The 18,741-nt window shown below is 40.7% G+C and overlaps 1 protein-coding gene across 1 annotated transcript; it reads right to left on the bottom strand.

The window, feature by feature from the left end:
* Nucleotides 1-3,801: 3,801 nt before the first annotated feature.
* Nucleotides 3,802-16,858, bottom strand: LOC134144387 (cytochrome P450 2J6-like). Its single transcript, XM_062583274.1, has 9 exons — nucleotides 16,688-16,858; nucleotides 15,206-15,368; nucleotides 13,913-14,062; nucleotides 12,760-12,920; nucleotides 10,301-10,477; nucleotides 8,299-8,440; nucleotides 6,449-6,636; nucleotides 5,270-5,411; nucleotides 3,802-3,980 (listed from the first exon to the last, which is right to left on the bottom strand). Exons 1-9 carry the CDS (start codon nucleotides 16,856-16,858, stop codon nucleotides 3,802-3,804), a joined length of 1,473 nt encoding a protein of 490 aa, XP_062439258.1.
* Nucleotides 16,859-18,741: the final 1,883 nt, after the last annotated feature.

Here is an 18,741-nt window from a genome sequence, read left to right as displayed (position 1 = left end):
GCCTCAGACTGCTGAACAGGCAGCAAGCAAAGGGAGTTTTCACCAGCATGCAATATAAGTAACCAAGTACCTGTTCTAATAATGTCCTTACAAACAAGTATCTGCAACTCTATCCTTCCCCTGGGATCTGTCAAGACTAGAAAAAGAGGTCTGTCAGCTTTGGTGTTTAGCTAAAGTAGGGCGTGTGATTAGAAACACCAGTCCATAGCTCGTATCACCACACTTAGCCAGCCCAAGCAGGTTCTCCTGACCAGATGCCAAACTTCATCAAGGTGGTACTGGCTTTCTACCAGTTATAGCCACTTCTCTCTTTTTCCCTGGTGTATCCTCATTTTCTTCCTTTCTTCTCTTACTGTGAGAACTGTTTTACTCACCTCCCTTCTCTCTTTAACTCTTGTCCACCTTCTCACAAATCACACTGCTCTCCCTCCAGCACATACTTCCGTGCTCTCAGGCTCAGCCCCTGAACCCCATCATCTCTCCCCAGGTATAGGAGACCATTTTACTTTTAGGCAGAAGAACATTCAGTCCCAGGTAAACGGATGCTGCTTCTCCTGTCTCAGACTCTTCCCACTCAGAGCTTTTCAGCTCAGTCACTGCCAGTCCAGTCCAAGCTCACCGTCAGCTTTCACTGGCAGCAACAGTGCTCTGCTCTTAAGCTGTTCCTGTGCTATCCCTTGCCTCTGCTTAGGCATTGCCTTTCTGGAAGCTGTCAGAAGAGATTGTGTTACAAGGACGGCACAAAGCCTTGGAGCCTGGCTGTTCTCTATTTCATCCACTGTTCACTTCCAAATTGGTCAGTGCTATGTAACACACACCCTAGCTCAGGCGGTGGTGAAAAGCCTCTCTGAGAAGCAACTCCCCACATCTCCCTTCTCTGGCTGAATATAGCAGCACCAGAAATTGAGCAACATTAATACTGTCCCCTTAAATTTTAGCTCCATTATACTCCTGCTGGGCCGTGAAAGTAGATTATTAGATTCAATCAGAAAGTTAAGGCTCCCCTACTGAAAGGAGAAAGGGAGATTAAAAATTGGCAGTTTGTTAATAATTACACTGATATCTGAGTTAAATGACCCTTACCTCTTACAAAGTTCACTCAGCTTGAAAGCATTGGTGGGCATGGGAAGCAATTACATCCTGGCCCGCTGTCATGTAATTAGTCTGCAGTCACTCGGGGACTTTGTCTACCACCAAGCTAAGCATGTCAGTGATACCTCTGGGTACTGGCTTTCTTAAATGAAGCTGTACTGCTAATCCTGGCTGAGTGTTTATTGCCCAGAAGAAGTTCTCTATAGCTGGCTAGGTGCTCGTGCTTTGCCTCCGCGTTATACCCTCAGAACTCCTACAGATTCATAAACTGGTTCCTAAGTTCCTCATTGTTCCTGTATAAATCATGACTGTGAAAGGGTTTGGGGGAAAAAACAAATAAAAAAACCAAAACAAAACAAAACAAAGCATTGGATTTGTGAGATTTGATCTCAGAGAAGGCACCTTCAGTATGAAGTATGTTGACCTCCTGTGCTGACTTCCCTGAAGGGCAAACAGCCCATTGTGTAATCCACCTCAACAAATCAGAACAAATTCTAACAGCAATTTCAATCTAGGGAGACAACTCAAAAGGCTAGGACATAAGGATGAAATGCAACTTACCTATGCACACTGAAAAAGGTTAAAGAGCAGGCATTTTTTTTTCTTAGATACCATTTTTTTTGAGCACAGGCAGCTTCATGTCTTCTCACTAAGCTTCTTCTGGGAGTGGCAAGATGACAACAGGACTGGGTAAAAGGCAAAGGGAGCAAGAGATCCTACCTCCAGCAGGCTTAGAGAGGAGCAGGTATGAGAGGGTGGTGCGGAGGAAGAGCACAAATACAGCTAGAGAGGGAGGCTGATCAGAAGTGTGTAGGCCCTGAAACGGTATTCGATACGCTGTGTGGACAAAACAAGCTGGATTATTAGACAATTATTGCTATTGTGAAACTCCTATAACTCCTATTCTGATTTCTCTTGCAGCCCAGCAAGCCTACAGACACTTGGTTGGACTACAGAATCTAGTCCAGCTCAGCCTGGCTTTCAGTAATTCTCATTTCTTTTTAATAACATTCTTCTCTATTTCAAATTTAAGAAGTTCAGATCTACCACAATGACTTAATTACAAATAGTTTATAGCCCAATATAGAAGCACTTTCTATCCTCACATATATTTAACCATAAGTTTACAGCAGCGCTTACAGACAGCTTTACTTGACTCCAACATTTGAATCCTTTCCCGAAGTGATTTGGATTCAAAGATACTACAACACTTTGCTTTAACAAAGCTATAGCTGTACTTGGCCGTTACATCTAGCTATATGGTTAAACTGTCTCTGCCTTGGGTTCAATCAGTGCCAGTGAGAAGCTACATTAAAAATATATATATTTTAGAATTCCTTCATTGATTCATCATTTATGTCTTTTCTCCTACTGGGCTGTCTCCAGTACATCCTTCATAGTTACTATGTTCTTCTCTTCATGGTCTGGAACCTTAAAGTAGAAATAAATCAGTTCTTCAAAGCTTCCTCTTGAAAACTCACTGATCGTTGTTTTCATCTCAGCACTTGGTGTCATTGATTCCTCTACTGATGCTAATGCAGAAAGGAGTAAGAGGAAATTGCAGCTTGATGTGATGAAAGGAAGTGACCAATGGAGATCAGAGGGGTACAGAAGACTCAAAGGGAAGGTGAATATTAAAATAGAGTTTATATGGATAAAGAGTGGATGAGAACAGGAATTGAAAATGGGGAGGGAGACATTGGAGGGCAGGAAGCATGGTATGGGTTGCAGTAAAGGAAGAAAAGGGCTGAGAGAGCCTCAGGAGCATCTGAGCCTTCCAAAGTTCCTATGTTCCTCTGCTGCAATCAGTTAAGAGCCAAATCTATTTGAAAAGTGAACATCTCATCTCACATTTATGCCTCAGTCAAACAAAAGATAGTGGGCTCCCTACTGCTACCAGTTACTGTATTAATTCCACAAGTGGAAGATCTGATTACAAATCTAAAGGTCTCAACTTCTTAACGACCTTGACTAAAAGTCAGCATGACTCTACATCACAGAAAGCTGATTTTTATTAAAAATAAGAAAATCTGACAATATATTATAGCATTGATCAGGCTGCTATGTCATGCACATCCTAGTAAATATCATATTGTTTCTTCCTTCAACTTTAAATTGACCATCTTCTTCTTATACATGGGAGTTGTTTACATCAAACTCAGACATTAATAAACCCAGATTCTATTGTGTTTCCTTTATGGATTTTTTTATTATTGTTTCCAATTTCTCAATCAATTAAAGTGTCTAAGTTCAGGAAAGTAAAACAAAAGTAGGACCTTGAAAGTGAATTTTCCAGAGTCAAATGACTTGAGGTCATCAAACCACTCACAGAAATGACACCTACTCAGCTCTTGCAAGGTCCTCTGTTGAATTTTACTGAGGCTTTCTCAGGAGCGAGCACTGTGATGATCCTGCTTAGCAAGGACAAGGAGGCACAGCACAGTCTTCACAGCTGGGAACCACAGCAGCTTGCTGCAGGTGCTCTCCAAGAAGAAAAAATGGTTAAGATCTCTGCAAGAATCTGGGATCTTCACAAGGACCAGACCAAAAGTACTGATGGTCTGGATCTCAGCTTGCATCCATTTTCTGAACAATCCTGGGGTAGGTTAATAGCAATATCTGGTCTAGTAAAAGAAGATTTATGCATTTGAGAGGAAATTCACTGAGGTAAAGACAGCTATCTCATTCTTGTCAGTGATGCGTTGCAGCCTAGCGTGGAATGGCACAAACCCTGTATGGGTGGGGCTGCAATGTACCCCCAAAAATGGGCTCTGTGTTGATCTTCGTCACTCCCTCAGGGAGCTGGAAGGTGAATGCCCGCAGCAGGCTGGCAAAGAAAATGAAGAGCTCAGTCCTTGCTAAATGCTCCCCCAAACACACACGGTGCCCTGCAGAAGGAAGAGGTGAAGGACAATGAGTATCCAGGAATATTCTAATTTCATAATCACTTTGTTTATTCTTGCCATAATGAGAGGGGGTTTTGCTCAGAGTGAGGACCATGAAAGCCACAGAACTAAAACTTCCTGAATTCTATTTCAGAAAGATTCCATTCAATGTCATAGGTTAAAAGACACCACGTGAAAATCTCAGTGGAAATCCCTGAGGTCCAACCATCATTTCTTTCTTGACCTAGTGGAAGATTATTTTCCTCTTGTAGGAGGTGTTGAGCTTCAGGCTCAGAGTCAAAGGATCTGCTAGCTGTTTGCAAATACTTTCCCAGTGAGTTAAAGTCTGAATCAAAATTACTTAACAACGGTATTTGCAACTGAACAAAGGTTTCTTCACTTTAAGGGCAAAGCTAGAGGCCTACTGGTAATTTCCAAGTTTTCCTGAATGGAACCAATGGCATGAACAGCAAAAAAATCAACATAAACTAGAGGAAGCAGATGAATAGTGCGTTCACATCACCAGCTTAGCAGATCAGTAAATAAAAAACAAAAGCCAGCTATGCCATTTGCACTAAGAAATGACTCCTAGATGGGCACCCAAGTTACTAACCTGCTGTATCAGTGTGGAGACTAAAACAAAAACAGTGGAGGAGGAACTTTGCTGCTAAGTGTGATCTCTTCTGCTTTGCTATCTTATTTTCCTTCTTTTGCAACTGGATTTTAAGTTCTGTAGTCAACAGCTTAATCTTTTGTTTACCAGGATGCTTTCTTTTTTCTTTCAGCTTGTTCCCTTAAGAGGGATTGCTAGCAGCTCTAACAGACACAAAGCACATTGCTTCTCAGGGGAGAAAAAGAAAACATGAAGAATGCTACAGACAAAACCTCTGGCTTACTGCAAACTATAGCAACCTAGAAGGTTCAGGAGCTGGAATGGGATTCCCACCACAGGTGTACTAGAACAGTTTGGGGTCTGACATCACAGAAACATATGCCTTAGCAGATACAAGCCAGCATTGTTCTTTAAAAAAATCTAGCAGTGGAGATAAGGTGTTATCTGAGGAAATACCACACTCTCACATTTCATAGAATCATAGAATCAGTAAGGTTGGAAGGGACCTCTGGAGATCATCTAGTCCAACCCCCTGAGCATGTTAGACAGGGTTGCATCCAGGCAGGCTTTGACCATCTCCAGAGAAGGAGACTCCACAACTTCTCTGGGCAACCTGTTCCAAGGTTCCAATTTTTATGTTCTTCATCTAATCCACTGGGACAGTTGTCGGTGTATTTACCTACTGAGAATGGTAAGAAAGCTTCTCGGTTTATGAAGTTTCCGTCTTTATCAAGGAAGTGGCCGGGGTTGAACTGTCGAGGTGTTTCCCACTGCTCAGGGTCATACAGGACAGATGCTATATTTGGTATGATGATGGTGCCCTGCAAGGAAGAAACTGTTGATTCAGTTCTGCCTCCTATTCTCTCACCCATCAGTTTCTGCCTGGTGGATAAGACTGCTGCTTGTTGCCATTTCTTTGTAATGTGCAAAGACCATGTGGTTAGAAGTCTATTTTCCTAGACAGAAAATGGCAGCCTGTGGACATTGTCTTGTTTGGAAATTATAGTTCCTAACCCTGCAGTCATGTCAATGGGTGTTAGTGGTACAACTGCAATGTGACCACTTCTGCTACTAGTTTTAATAGCACCTTTGGTAGGGTTCTTTTGTTGATATTCAAGTCCCAGCCTTGTAAACCCTCTTTCAGGCTTAAGAGAGAGAGAGATGAATCCAGAAGTCCCCACAATGCTTATCATTTCGTTGACAACAACCTCTGAACCCTTTTACCGTTAGTCTTTCGGGTTTTGTCCATACTGGTAAAGAGCATGTTGTTCCTGGCAGACCTGCTCCTGTACCTTAGTTACCTGGCTGTCAGATCAGACAGATTAAAGTGTGAAGTCTTAACCAGAAAGTGAGTTAGGTAGGGACAGCTCCATATGCTAGGAATGGTGCTGGCCTCTCCCATCTCTCTTGCAAAAAAAACAACCAATGCTTTTTTCTGACTAATGCAGGTCCCTGTGCCTTCCTCAGCCCATGGAGTCACTGTATGAGGACTCATTTTCTTACAAGCTTTCCTCCGTCTTAGTGGCAGTACTGAGTGGGACAGGGACTTCTTAACCAGTGCTTTGGCAAACCAGTCTCTCCTCTCAGTCCGATCTCAACCAAGCAGAACTGGTCTCTGCTATTATGCCATTGACTGCAGGGCAGGAGCTTGAGGCTCTGATAGCAGGGAGAGGGATTTCATCACTTGTTTGAGCATGGACACACTAAGGGAGAGACTTATTTCATTCATGGTAATTCTTCCCTGCTCACAGTGTTCCTGGGTTATATGGAGAATGATTTATATATGGAAAATAGGTTATAAAACTGGAACAGAATCTCTCTGCTAAACAAAGAACAGAGGCTGAAAATGTTTCTGCACCTTTTTGAGGGGGAAGCCCAGCAATGTTGTGTTCCGCACGCACACTCTGGGCACACCAACAAAGACAATGTTGCTGAAGCGCTGAATCTCATGAACCACAGCATTTGTATAAGGCAGTTTTCTCCGATCCTCATAGCAAATTAACTGAGAAGGACCTAGAACAGCATCTAACTCCTTCTGCACTTTTTCTGTGGAGAAATATGCATAATTTCAGATAGGAAAATACATCAAATATCAATACATCAAAACTAGTTTCTTTTCCTGGAGCAGTTGGAAAATCTAATCTCAACATAGTACATAAAGTCTACAACCTATGATTTAATATGATTTGATATGATTTAATGCCTGTTTAATATATAAAAATAAAAGTAAATAGAAGAACCCCTCACTCCAGTTTAGCACACTGCAAGCAAGGACTATAGTGTTTTTATCCCAGTTCTGACATTTATCTCACTGTTTTGTGTGTGTGTGTGTGTGTGTGTGTAGAGCGAGTCACTTAGCCCCAGCTTTAGGGATATCTTAGCTTAGTCTATCTCAAAATCAAAATCTTATTTTCAGAACTGATGTAAATGCCTTGGATATTAACTCCCAGTACAACGGTAGAGTTCAGCAGAGTCAGTCCAAGTTACAGCAACATTAAACAAACAATGCCTGAATCAGCTTAAGACCTTGGATGAGAATACGCGTTCATCGACACAGCCTTTTCAGAGGCTTCGGCCATTACGGGAATGCAGGCATCTCCTTCTCTTTCAGCATTTGAGCACAACAGAAGAGCCACCAGCCCCAGGGGTACCTGAGTCCTCCTTAAGCCTTGGCCATATCCTTTCTCTTCCTAACACAGCTGTGGGTGGGGGAAACTCAGCCTCGATCTAGAGGCATTCAGCAGAATTGTGTTAATTAGTTGAGCAATCCCTTTTGCAATATTAACTAAGACAGGAACAGTCCTTGTGTACTACCAGCAGTTGTTTCCCCAAAAGCAACCTCTCTGCATATCAGGCAGCCATAGTCTCTCATTAAACTTCTTTTCCTGTTTCTGCAGTTCCTTGCAGATGTTTCACATTCACATTGTTTTCTTGTAAGGGTTGTTTGCTGCTCTGTGAGCAAACTGCAACAAACATTGCTTGCTATTTAAATATTAGGTGCTAATACCCCTGGCTGGTTACACACACCACCTGTTGTACTGAAACCCTGAGGCCATCCCACATCAGCTTGTGCTCCATGGGTTCTCTGTTGCCTGGGCTTGTGTGTGAGGCAAAGAAAAGAGTCACTGAGTTCCTGAATTTGCACTGGTCTAATTACCTTTAGTGTATCTCCCTGCATTTTTCCTGACAGGAAGGATACAGGAAGAGACAGCTGTCTCTACCAGGACCTGCATGACTTCCTTAGGGCATTCTGTCAAGGTTTGCCCAGCAGCTGTAAGGGAGACGGTAAGCTGCAAGGAGTAGGAAGAGAGGGTAGGTCAAATGTGTGGCAAACACAGTAAGGTAGTGTTAGCACTCCTCATACCTGAACAATGTCTGGGGTGGACAGGACTCTTGTTAGAGCTCTGATCTCCGTTACTGCTTCCTTCAGTCAGCCTGCAAACACTCCACGTAGAGCACCTTACTGAAACGTCACTGCAAAGAGCGAACTTTTGTCTCCCTTCAAGTGCCTTCAGCCACCAGATCTGATCAGGTGAGAAGCTGGGACTCTGGCTTTCTGTGTGCTGTAAGTTCAGCATGCTGTTTTCCATGCTTTGAGAGAGTGAGAGCCAAGCTCAGCTGGTGGCTTTTGTGGCTGCAACTCATTATATTTAGCCATCATTAACATTTGTAGTAGCCATAGTATTTCACAGTGAGCCTCCCTCTCACCTTGGATGTCTGGATGCACCACCATATAGAGCAGCCCCCAGTACAAGGTCGTGCTTGAGGTCTCTGATCCACCGAGGAAAAGGTCGTTTATAACATACACCAAATTTTCTTCATCATACTTGGGTTTTGGCCCGTCTTTAGACTGTAGATGATGACAAAAAGTTGAAATGAAAGCATAAAAGTTAGGACATCTTCACTAAGTGTAAGAGTTACTACTTCATTATTTCCATAGCTGTCATGTGGAAAAAGAATATTCAAAATTACAGTTATTGATGAGTACTAAGAGATTAATAGTTTCCATAATGGACATGTTAGTCTGTTTTGCTCTTATTCATGAAGTGGAATTATTCATTCTTCATAAAAACCAGGCTGTTTTAGGCCTGTTAACTTAATTAGGAAAACTTTAAAACATACTGGAAGTTTTACAAATAGCCTAGAATGTAGTTCTAAATGTGTGCCCCAAAAGTGTATCACTCATTAGGTCTTGTAAGTTAATTGGCCTCTCTGGTAAGCTATTAAACAGTACTAGTAAATACCAAAGAAGAACCCATCTGAATAAAAGGAACTGAACAAAAAATCCTGACAGTAATTTCCTCTCTCAGTTTAGGATGATGTGGACTGATGGGAGAGGGATATCCAAATTTTTTCTTCTTGTAATAAAGGAGTATAATATAAAAACAATTAAAGAAATACATTAGGGAAAAACATTTTTAAATGCACAGATTGCAAAAACCTGCCCCACTGAGACCAGAAAAAGCTGCATCATTGTCTCTAAAATGCTTATTTTAGTAAATTGTATAGTATTAATTCAAACCTAATGAACTTCAGAGCCCATTAGCTGGCACTGCAAGAACATGGCTGGCTGGAAGCTGATAAGCAAAGGTAGTAGCTACATGGGCTTCATCAACCCTAAAAAAGAGGTATTTTCTTTAGCTCTTAAAGGTACCCCAAAATAACTGACTTTGAAGCAGAAACTCAGGTGCCCTTAAAGTCTCTCTGACTCATTAACCCTTCCTGCTATGGAAAAAATTACCTGGGCAGGGAAGAAGAACAGTATGTTATGGCACTGAGTGTTTCTGAGCAATTGTTTCCAGATCCCCCAATTTAAATATAAGTGACAGGCCAAGTGCATGCTGAACTGTGTGGAAATTAGAGGTAACAGAAGAGATAACAGGTTTGGGACCCCCAAATCCATTTAGGACTTACTGATGGCAGCACCTATCTGCTGAGGATGTGGACAAATAATATGTGATGCCTAAAGTACCAATTCCAAGGTTGCTGAGATGACTGAGTAGGCTGGAAAAGCTGAGGTGCAGCTGTTGAAAGAGACTGGGCTGAAGCTGGAAGGACTGTTCTCTCTTAGATGCCACAGAAATTATTCCAAGGGACTGCAGAATGATGTGGGAATCTTTTAAAGAGTGGAGGATCTCCTCAGACCTGGACCTAATGAGAGAGCTTCCTGTATAGAGCAGAACCTCTTCAAAAGGCTTCCCTCTCTCCTTAGGGAGACCAGTATTCTGCATCAGCACAACTATGTGGCACAAGAATAGTCAATGTTAGGATGCACACAGAAAGTCACTCAAAAAAGCATGTTATCTGTTTCAGGGCAATTATCTGTGCATGTGTCTGTAATCCTGTTGTAAATATGAAGCTCTTTGCTCTAGAAGATGGGATGGTCTACCGAAGTTTTGTAACCTGCAGGCAGAAGCAGTCTCATATTTACTACAAGAATGAAGTACACACAGAGATATTTATGAAAAGCAGATGATAGCCCATAAGTTCACACCTTAATGTACTTTATGGTAACTCATTCATGTAATCAGCTCATAAAACTGGATGCCTTTCTGGGAGACGTGGATTAATAAGCTCCAAGTTGCTGTATTCCCATTAAGAAGCCTATGAAATGTAAGAAACTATAATGTAAGGGTTCCAGCTGGATTATTTAATGGTCTGTTTAGATTTGTGCCCCATGGATGTATGATCAGGCAGAACAAACACTTACTTTCTCCATTTCAGCCAGGTAAAAGTCAATGAAATCCTGTGGTTCATCTGGTATTCCTCTCTCCACGTGTCTTCTGATCTCCTTCCTTGCAAAAGAACTCAGGACATCATAGGAAGACAAGGCCTTTTTATGAGGACCAGGGAGATGGCACATCAGCCAGGGAAGGATTTCATATAGCTGTGGAAGCGACATACAAGAAGTAGTGTGAATTATCTGTCAGTAACAAAGATGCTTTAGAAACACCAAAAGGCTGAATTGTCCTGTCTGAAAATATTGATAGTTGGATAAACAAATCATCATTATTCGAGTACATTTTTTGCCCTCATGGGAAAATGCTATTTGTAATTTTGGCACACTCCAGAATCTGGGGGGCTGAAGCTGCACTGCCAACACTCTGTTCATGCCAGCAGGCTTACTTTACTAATGCAGATCACTACAAGACCCTGTTTCTGCACAGGTTGGAGTCCTAGGCTCCCACAGAGAATAAAAATATAGATGCCTTCTTTCTGGATACTATGTGGCTACTAAAATAAACAAGTTTGTAGCCTCAGGTAACGGGGGGTGTTTGTGGAGTTCACAGAAGGAACTGTGTGACTGGGTATCACTCTATGAGAGAGTTTCATTTTCTTCCTCATTCCCATGACTGTTTGTGTGACCAAATAACTGTTCTAAGGGCTACAAATATTACATCTTTAGTCTTCTCAGAGCCTATTTACACACAATTTGTCAATTCGAAGTTGGATAGTTCTCTTTGCAGCACCTGCCATCCCACCCTCCTAAGCAAACAGCATTTCTGTCTCCTCTTTGCCTTTGTTCTGTCTGACCAAAGGAGCAAAGTTCTTTAATTCTGTTATGCGATAGTTTCCTCATCACTGCAGTAACCCTTCTCTGCATTTGCTTCACTCCAAACTCATGTCCAAGACCCTAGAAAAGGTCACACAAAGCATTACACGACAGAACTTACTTTAACACGTCTCTGGATCTAAAAAGAAAGTACTGCTGGAAACACTCTAGGTTTATGTTTGCATTTTCATCCTGTGATCTGCTAGTTGACCTGGGTCTCTTTCCTCTTAACCCTTGCATTGGAATGTCCTAAGCTCATAGCAGAAATTCATCTCATTAATTCCTAATAGAATTCATAATTTAATTTTGTACTATTACAATTTGTTCTATTCTTATAACTCTAGTCCACAAGGTTGATGAGCTCTTCTGACTTTGATCATCAGCAAATTTCACCTGTTTTTCAGCCAAGGTCTTCCACAAGAATAATGAGTTGCTACAGTCAGAAAAGCACTGGACCATTCCCAGAGGAACTTCACTGATAACTTGCTTCACTCAATTTATCCCTTTATATCTCTCTCAGAAGTCCTTATCCTCTTTTTAAACTGTGACACTAACTTGTCTTCTCCAGTTAAGTATTTACTTGATATTTGCTACCTTATCAAATTTTCACTGAAGTTCTGGTAGACTACATTGACTATACTCTTTTATTTTCCCCCTAAAAAATTCCAAGCGAAGAAGATCATATCCAGTAAGCCAATATTGCATTTTATGTCATTTTCCATTTGCCTCCAGATCTTCAACTTTTCTTTCCTTTAACATCTTTTCTGACAATTGGTATACTACTGAGGGAAGACTAATGGCCTGGAGTTGTGGGCTTTTCCTTCTGCTATGGCTTAGCATATGGCTCCCTTAAACATGTGCGGCACCTTTATTTACCCTGAGCAAGTTGTATAGTGCTGCCCTCATATGATAGATTTGTTGAAAAGGTTTACTACTAGCCATTAGCAATTTTGACTTGTAAAATTCTAGGAGTATGATTACCAACTCAAAATGAAGATTTGTCATTCTATCCCCAATCCCCACTGCCAAGCTTGTTCTTCTTTGGGAGTCTAAACCCCACAATACAACTAACAGGGAAAACTTAGACACTTCAAGTGCAAAGCTGGTCTTTAGGTATATTATGGGAGGCAGCTACCGAAAAATCTGTGACAGAACTTGAATTGTGAGACCATCAGAAAATGTATGTATACATTGTTTTTGTAATGTGTGAGCTGTGAGTTTTTAACGAAGTAATGGAAAGATTCATACTGAAATTTTTATTCTTTGTGAGGAAGGAAACGAAAGACATCTGTCAGCATGCAGATTGCAAAATAATAAAAGGCACAACAGTGACTTAAATGCTACTGATTTTTGAAGGAGAGAAGTAAATGAAGTGGAAGAAGCTGCACTGTAAAGTTCAAATGTATTACAAACTCCAGTGTAAGAAGAAGTTTAATGGTTTCTGTTAACAGTCTCAGAAAACCTGAAGAACTTGCAGCCAGGCATCAACAGAGGGATGAAAACTTAACTTTCTATTCGCATCTGGCAGTTGCTCAGTATTTAGGGAAAATCTATTCTTGCATCTGCACTTTCATATTATACCTATATCGGAAAAAAATAGCATATTATTTACTCACCTGATGAATGAAGCTGCCTGCAAATCTGAATAAATTCTCTGTGGCACTGATCAGTTCATGGAAGGTTTTGTCCTCATCAGAGAAGTGATATCCGAAAACCACAGCACAAATTACATTTGAAATAGAATGGAAAAGAGGGAAAGAAGGATCCACAGGCCTTCCTGCAGAGACAGTAATTAATATTCACTCTTAATGCTTTCTTTGGGTGTTCCTTATTCAGATAGGACAAGACACTATCATGAAATGATGACAGTTGTGAACAATGAATCATCAGATCTCTGTCTGATGATTTTTTAGAAGATATGAGACAAGCATCCATCAGAAGTGATTTGAGTAGAAGCAATCCAGGCTTGGATTCAAAAATGAACTAGCTAATATAGTGAAGTCCTCTCTGTTCCTATTTTCTTTGATTTCTCTTGCCTGAAGTTACTTAGACAGACAGACAGTAAAATATCCTGCGCTATTATGGGATAATTCCTTAATGACACTCCCAAAATCTTAATAGATACATATTTTTTAATTCTGTACCTTGTTCAATAAGTCAACAAACAGTATACAATCACATAGTAATTCACTAGTGCTTAAGTGCTGGACTCTATATATTTTCCCAGAGTTGGATGAGATGAACCCAACCTAAAGAAAGCCAATAGCTAATTGGAAAAGGCCAGTTTCATCAGCTGAAGAAACTAAGAAAATAACCAAGCCACGTGACTAGAACCCCTTTTATTTAGGAGCTGACATTAGGCCCAAGAATATCAATAGTATTGTGGTCTAGACTGGGTGGTACCTAATGTCACTGCAATTTAGAGAATTAGAAAATTAATTAAGCTCCGCCATACTCTTAGTTACATATTGTGGGCAGTCAGAGGGCTGGCTTGGCTATGCAATTCAGTGACATCAAATTGTACACAGAGAAAATGATAGTTAAATGATAAGCCCAAAGAGGAGGGATTTTAGAAGTTCCTGACTTAATTATGTTCAGAAACAGCTTTTTAGGAAAGAAATTCACACCTCCGATACTGGGCTCTATCTGCACTTCTTTGGATACACTGTTCTGGACCCACCCCTGCATCTAGAAAGGGGTATGTAAGTTTGCACACTGAAGAGATGGATTCAGGCTTGAACTGCTTCTAATTTCTTAACAGAGGCATACCTTTCCGGTTCACAAAGAACTCCACCAAGTGAGAGGCTTCCTCTTGCACTCGATACTCCAGGCCTTTTTTCCCCATTCCTAGATTGCGGAGAGTCATTATGCCAAAGCGTCTCTGTTGCTTCCAGGAGCGGCCACTTGCCAGTATAATACCTGAGGATATTTCCTGGCATATTAATCTTTGACATAGACATGAATTATTCATTTAAAAATATATTATAAAATTCATAAGAATAAATCAGGGAATGTACTGTGATACAAGAGTCTTTAGGAGAAAAAAATATCAGCGACTAGAAATCATAGTGAAACATATCCAAACTATAACTAGATGACAAGTGTTTAATACTGACTGTAGTTAATCTTTGAAAATAGACATCTAAGGATTTTCTGATTGCTCCATTTCTTGATGTCTTCAAAAAAAACTTAAGGTGCCTTTTCAGAAGATCTGCTTTAGCCAAATCCAGCTCAATAAAGCTCAATAAAGGAGTAAACAGGTGAATTTCTACAGGGTGTTATACAGGGCCAGAGTATGTTTATGGGGATGGAGCTCAGCAAACGTGATGCTTGTAGGCAGAAGTGGTGAAGGTAAGGGTCATGTGATATTTGGATTCTGTTTCTCCTCTGGAAGAGAGACCACTGCACTCGTTAAATTGTGCTAGGTGTTGCCTAAAGAGACCTGTACTACCGCTAATGGTTTACCTGGCCTTAAACAATCTGTGTTTGCTTTGGCATAGCAAACACAAGGGAAGGAAGAGAAAGGCATACAAACTGTTAAAATACGCTAAGGAGAAGTGGAGTTTAATGTGATGTCACCAAATGTTTAAGAGTGGCTACAAATACAGCTATGAGACTTCTAGAGGAAGGTGTTAGAGGTCTCTCGCTTGTGGCTGAAGGTGTTTGGCAACCATATACTATATGCAATTGCCAAACATATAATCATACTTTGCATTGATGTAACAACATACAGCATAATCATGTACAGCAGAACAGATTATTCTGTAAAGAGAGCAAGATCTGAAGTGATGGCATATGGCTGAGTTCTGAGCTGGTAATCTCATACATCTCAAATACAGCAAAAAGGTGACCTAGAAACAAGCTGATCTGAAGTGTTACCCAGGCATGGGAAAGCTCAGGACAAAAGTGATCATGACAAAGAGTAAACAATTCTGTAGAGCTGATGGGGGATTTTAGTGGAAGAGCATTCTGAATGGCAGGGTAGAGGTCTAACAAGGTTGATGCAGGAGTAGTTTGCCAAGTCAACATTCCTGTGCATTATTTATGGCAGGAAAAGCTCACCTTTTCCTTTGGCCATTGCTCTGAAGAAAGGAGACACCATCCTCCCAGAAACATCTTCAGGGTGTGTGGTCATGCCATCCTTCACTGCTTGAAATCCATTCAGTATGATCACCGGGGTCCACCCAAACCACAAAGTATATATGCTGCCATGAGTTTTTGCCAGCTGTAGACAGGAAGGATGCCAGAAAAGTACAGATGAAACCTCACACACCTCAAACAGAAGATGAACCTGCTATTGACTGGCCAAATGGCCAGCTCTGTCCTGAGGTTATCATCCTTACAGATATAATTGTAGTTGGCAGCAGAAAACAACCTACTGTTTTCCTAAGACCTAGGCTTTCAGCAGTCTTTTTTATTTAACTCAGGGAAGTGATTTTCCCTTTCAAAGCACAGAGTCCTGCAACATTTCAGCAAAAGAAAGAAAATTTCAAGTTTTAGGTTGCATCACATCCAATGCCTACGTTCGCACCTCATTAATGCAAGACATACTCTGCACCCCTCTGGGGCTCTCTGCCTCCAGCCAGCCCTTCCTTTGCGATAGGAAACCAGCTGATTAACCCTGCCTCCTCTATGCACCCTGGGAGAAGAGATGCAGCCAGGAATTAGTCAATAGCCCTGAAGTGTCGGTGGGCTGCAGCTGAGTGAAGCCAGTGGGATTTCCCATGCAGTGCTCGAGCGGGGACACATGTATGACAGAGGAAATTCATAGAAAAAGAGCTTCAAACAAGAATTGGACTCTGCTGCCACACACCCATGATGATACAAAAGGGGTGAGAGAAGGTGTTTAAGGTGCCAGGAGAATTGCATCCAACTGATTACACTAGTCACTTGCTTTTCCATATAATCCTTTGGATACTGGTTTTATCCTTCCTTTTATAGCATCACTGGGTGTCAATTTGCATTACGCTCATGCTGATTTGTGCATACTGTCTCAAGCTTTAGATCTGAATTAGAGGTCATTTGCAAACCATTAGAAAAATCACTGCCAGAGTACAGGAAGGGACTGAGATGGCTTGAGGAGGAGCAACTCCCTCTAAAAACAAGTGGCAAACAAATAGTTTGGAAGAAAAGTGGAGGTGAGGAGTTTATAAGCTTTCAGTATGACAAACATACATGTACATATATATTTACTTGTTTACTAATCAAACTAGACAATCACAGTGCCTTAGAAGTTAAAAAAAAGTAACATATATGGTGTTATCAGTAATGGAGAGCACCTCTTCGATTTGGCATTCACCTACTTTAATCACAAGTCAGAAACTCTGTCCCCAGGTTTGATTCTTAAGGCGATCAAGTTTCTCACGAAGCTGTCATATTCCACATAAGAAGGTGACCTGAATTTAGGAATCAAGTTAATCTTTATACAGCCATATCTTGTCTGTAACTTTCCTAGGCCTTAAAACTTTGCTTTTCTACTAACATATCAGTTTCACTTAAGCTGTCAGTAAAATGAGTCAATTAGGAGTATCTGAAAAGAAATACCTTCATCAGAAGATCCCGATGAAACTGAAAGTTCAGGTGCAACAAGTTTCCAAGTAATGGGAGAGGAGTTGGTCCAGGAGGCAATTGCTGACATGCCTTTCTCAATTTGAGAAACTGAACAATTAACAAAAAAATGACCAGAGCTACAAAAGCTTGGCTTATAGTCAGCATTTCAGAACTGATTTACCAGCTTGTCTCTATCTAAAATAACGTACTAGAGTTTGGAAAAGTTGATCTACCTTCTTGTTCCACCGGTTCTCTCTGCAGACTGAGTGCCACAGAGTCTCGGTTCCTTTCCCTCCCTCCGTCCCTCCCTCTTTATCCCTGCCCTCCCTTGTGCTGCACTCCATACATTTTCCATACTGAAGTGCATCAAGGTGATCCCTAACCAAAGGCATGCTTAGCTGGTTATAGCAAATCACAGTAGAAGAATGTGGCAGCACTTGTGCTCAAGCTAATTGTCCTGGAGTTTGTGTTAGGAAATTGCTGGTGTGTTTTGGAAGATCTGGTATGGAAAGATATGAAGTGTGAGCCCTTGTTGACCACTAATTAGGAATGAAACCTAGCTTCCTCTGCCTCAGGAATCTCAAAACCATACACAGTTCATCTCAGACTCACTGAATTCAGGTTATAAATTGCGCGTAAGCAATAGGTTAAATTTTCCAGGCAATAGATTTAAGCAAAAACGTTATACAGCTTATTTTAACGTGTGGTTGTAAATTTAGATTTGCCTGCCAGTACACATAAATACTTGGTTCACGCAGGCAAAACAACAGTAGGTGGGGATGAGACATAGAATTAGAAGAGGAAATTGTTACATGGAATTTCTGAAAAACTGGCCTGAAGTGTTCAGTCAAATTTTTTCTTCAGGAAGACAGTAATAACAACAGTTTCATCAAGTGAGGATTAATGACTAGGAAATAATAGTTAAAAGCTCATATTAAATTAAATAATCAAAATCAGAATATAAAAGTATTCTATTATTTAAAATTTAAAATATAAAATCCTAGTTGTCATTATTTTAGATTTTTTGGAGTGGGTAACCTAATTAAGGGTTTCATTTGCCTTGGTTTAATTCATACCTTTTTACTTGAATTTCAAAATCCTGTATATTATGACCAGCTGTCAATAAATTCACAGCACACATTGAATATCAGGTCTCTGAGAGGTTTATACCTCATATGAAATATAGTAGGGGAAAAGTACTTGGTGTCAGTTATCAGGGAATCTGATCTTGCATAGCAATGAGAAAGTGTCTTCACTAAAATCGAAGGGCAAGTCCGAACAAAATTTTGCCCTACCCTCCAACACATACATAAATGCAGTATTTTGCAAACCTGGCAGCATTCAGTAATGTGACTCAGTGATATCAATCCATCTCCTTCCTTTGGCCAAAACTTTGAAGCTATAATAGCTACGTACAAGCCTGCATTAAAAAATGAAGACAGTCTGGAAAGGTAGTTTTCTTATGACTCTAACTGTGGAAAACTGACACGTGGTCACCATGGGCCAAGCGTGTGGGAAGGGGGCCGAGGTGGCTTCCACAGCGCTGCTAAAACCAGTGTAAGTCAGGTGTAACAGCCACTGTGAAGCTGGAAATACTTGCAACAGGAAGCAGCAAAACAGAAAACCAGGGAAAACAGTGTCTTCAAAACAATACCAAGTTTTAAAATGAGAGAAAATTAATTTTGTGCAGATAAATTCAGGAGAAATACAGAATTATGTAAGTCTAATGAATAGAATAAAGAAATTATATTCATTTCTTTTCTATTTAGTCAAAATCCTTTTGCTTAGTTTTAGACATTTCATATTTTGTATAATATTTTGACATCAGTGAATGAATTCACTTTTTTCAGAGCATAGGTCAGATATAACCGAAATTATATTGCTAGTGTCAGAAGCAGGATGAAGCCAAATGAGCCAGTCAGTAGTTTATCCTACCAGATACTAACCCTACTTTTCCTTTTTCAGTGTATTCAGAGTTTCCTTAGTAGGGAAGAGAAGACTGAGGGGGGATCTTATCAATGTGGGTAAGTACCTGAAGGGAGGGTGTC

Source organism: Rhea pennata, chromosome 9, assembly GCF_028389875.1.
Source record: "Rhea pennata isolate bPtePen1 chromosome 9, bPtePen1.pri, whole genome shotgun sequence".
Taxonomy (NCBI): domain Eukaryota; kingdom Metazoa; phylum Chordata; class Aves; order Rheiformes; family Rheidae; genus Rhea; species Rhea pennata.
This window is presented reverse-complemented; position numbering and strand designations above follow the sequence as displayed.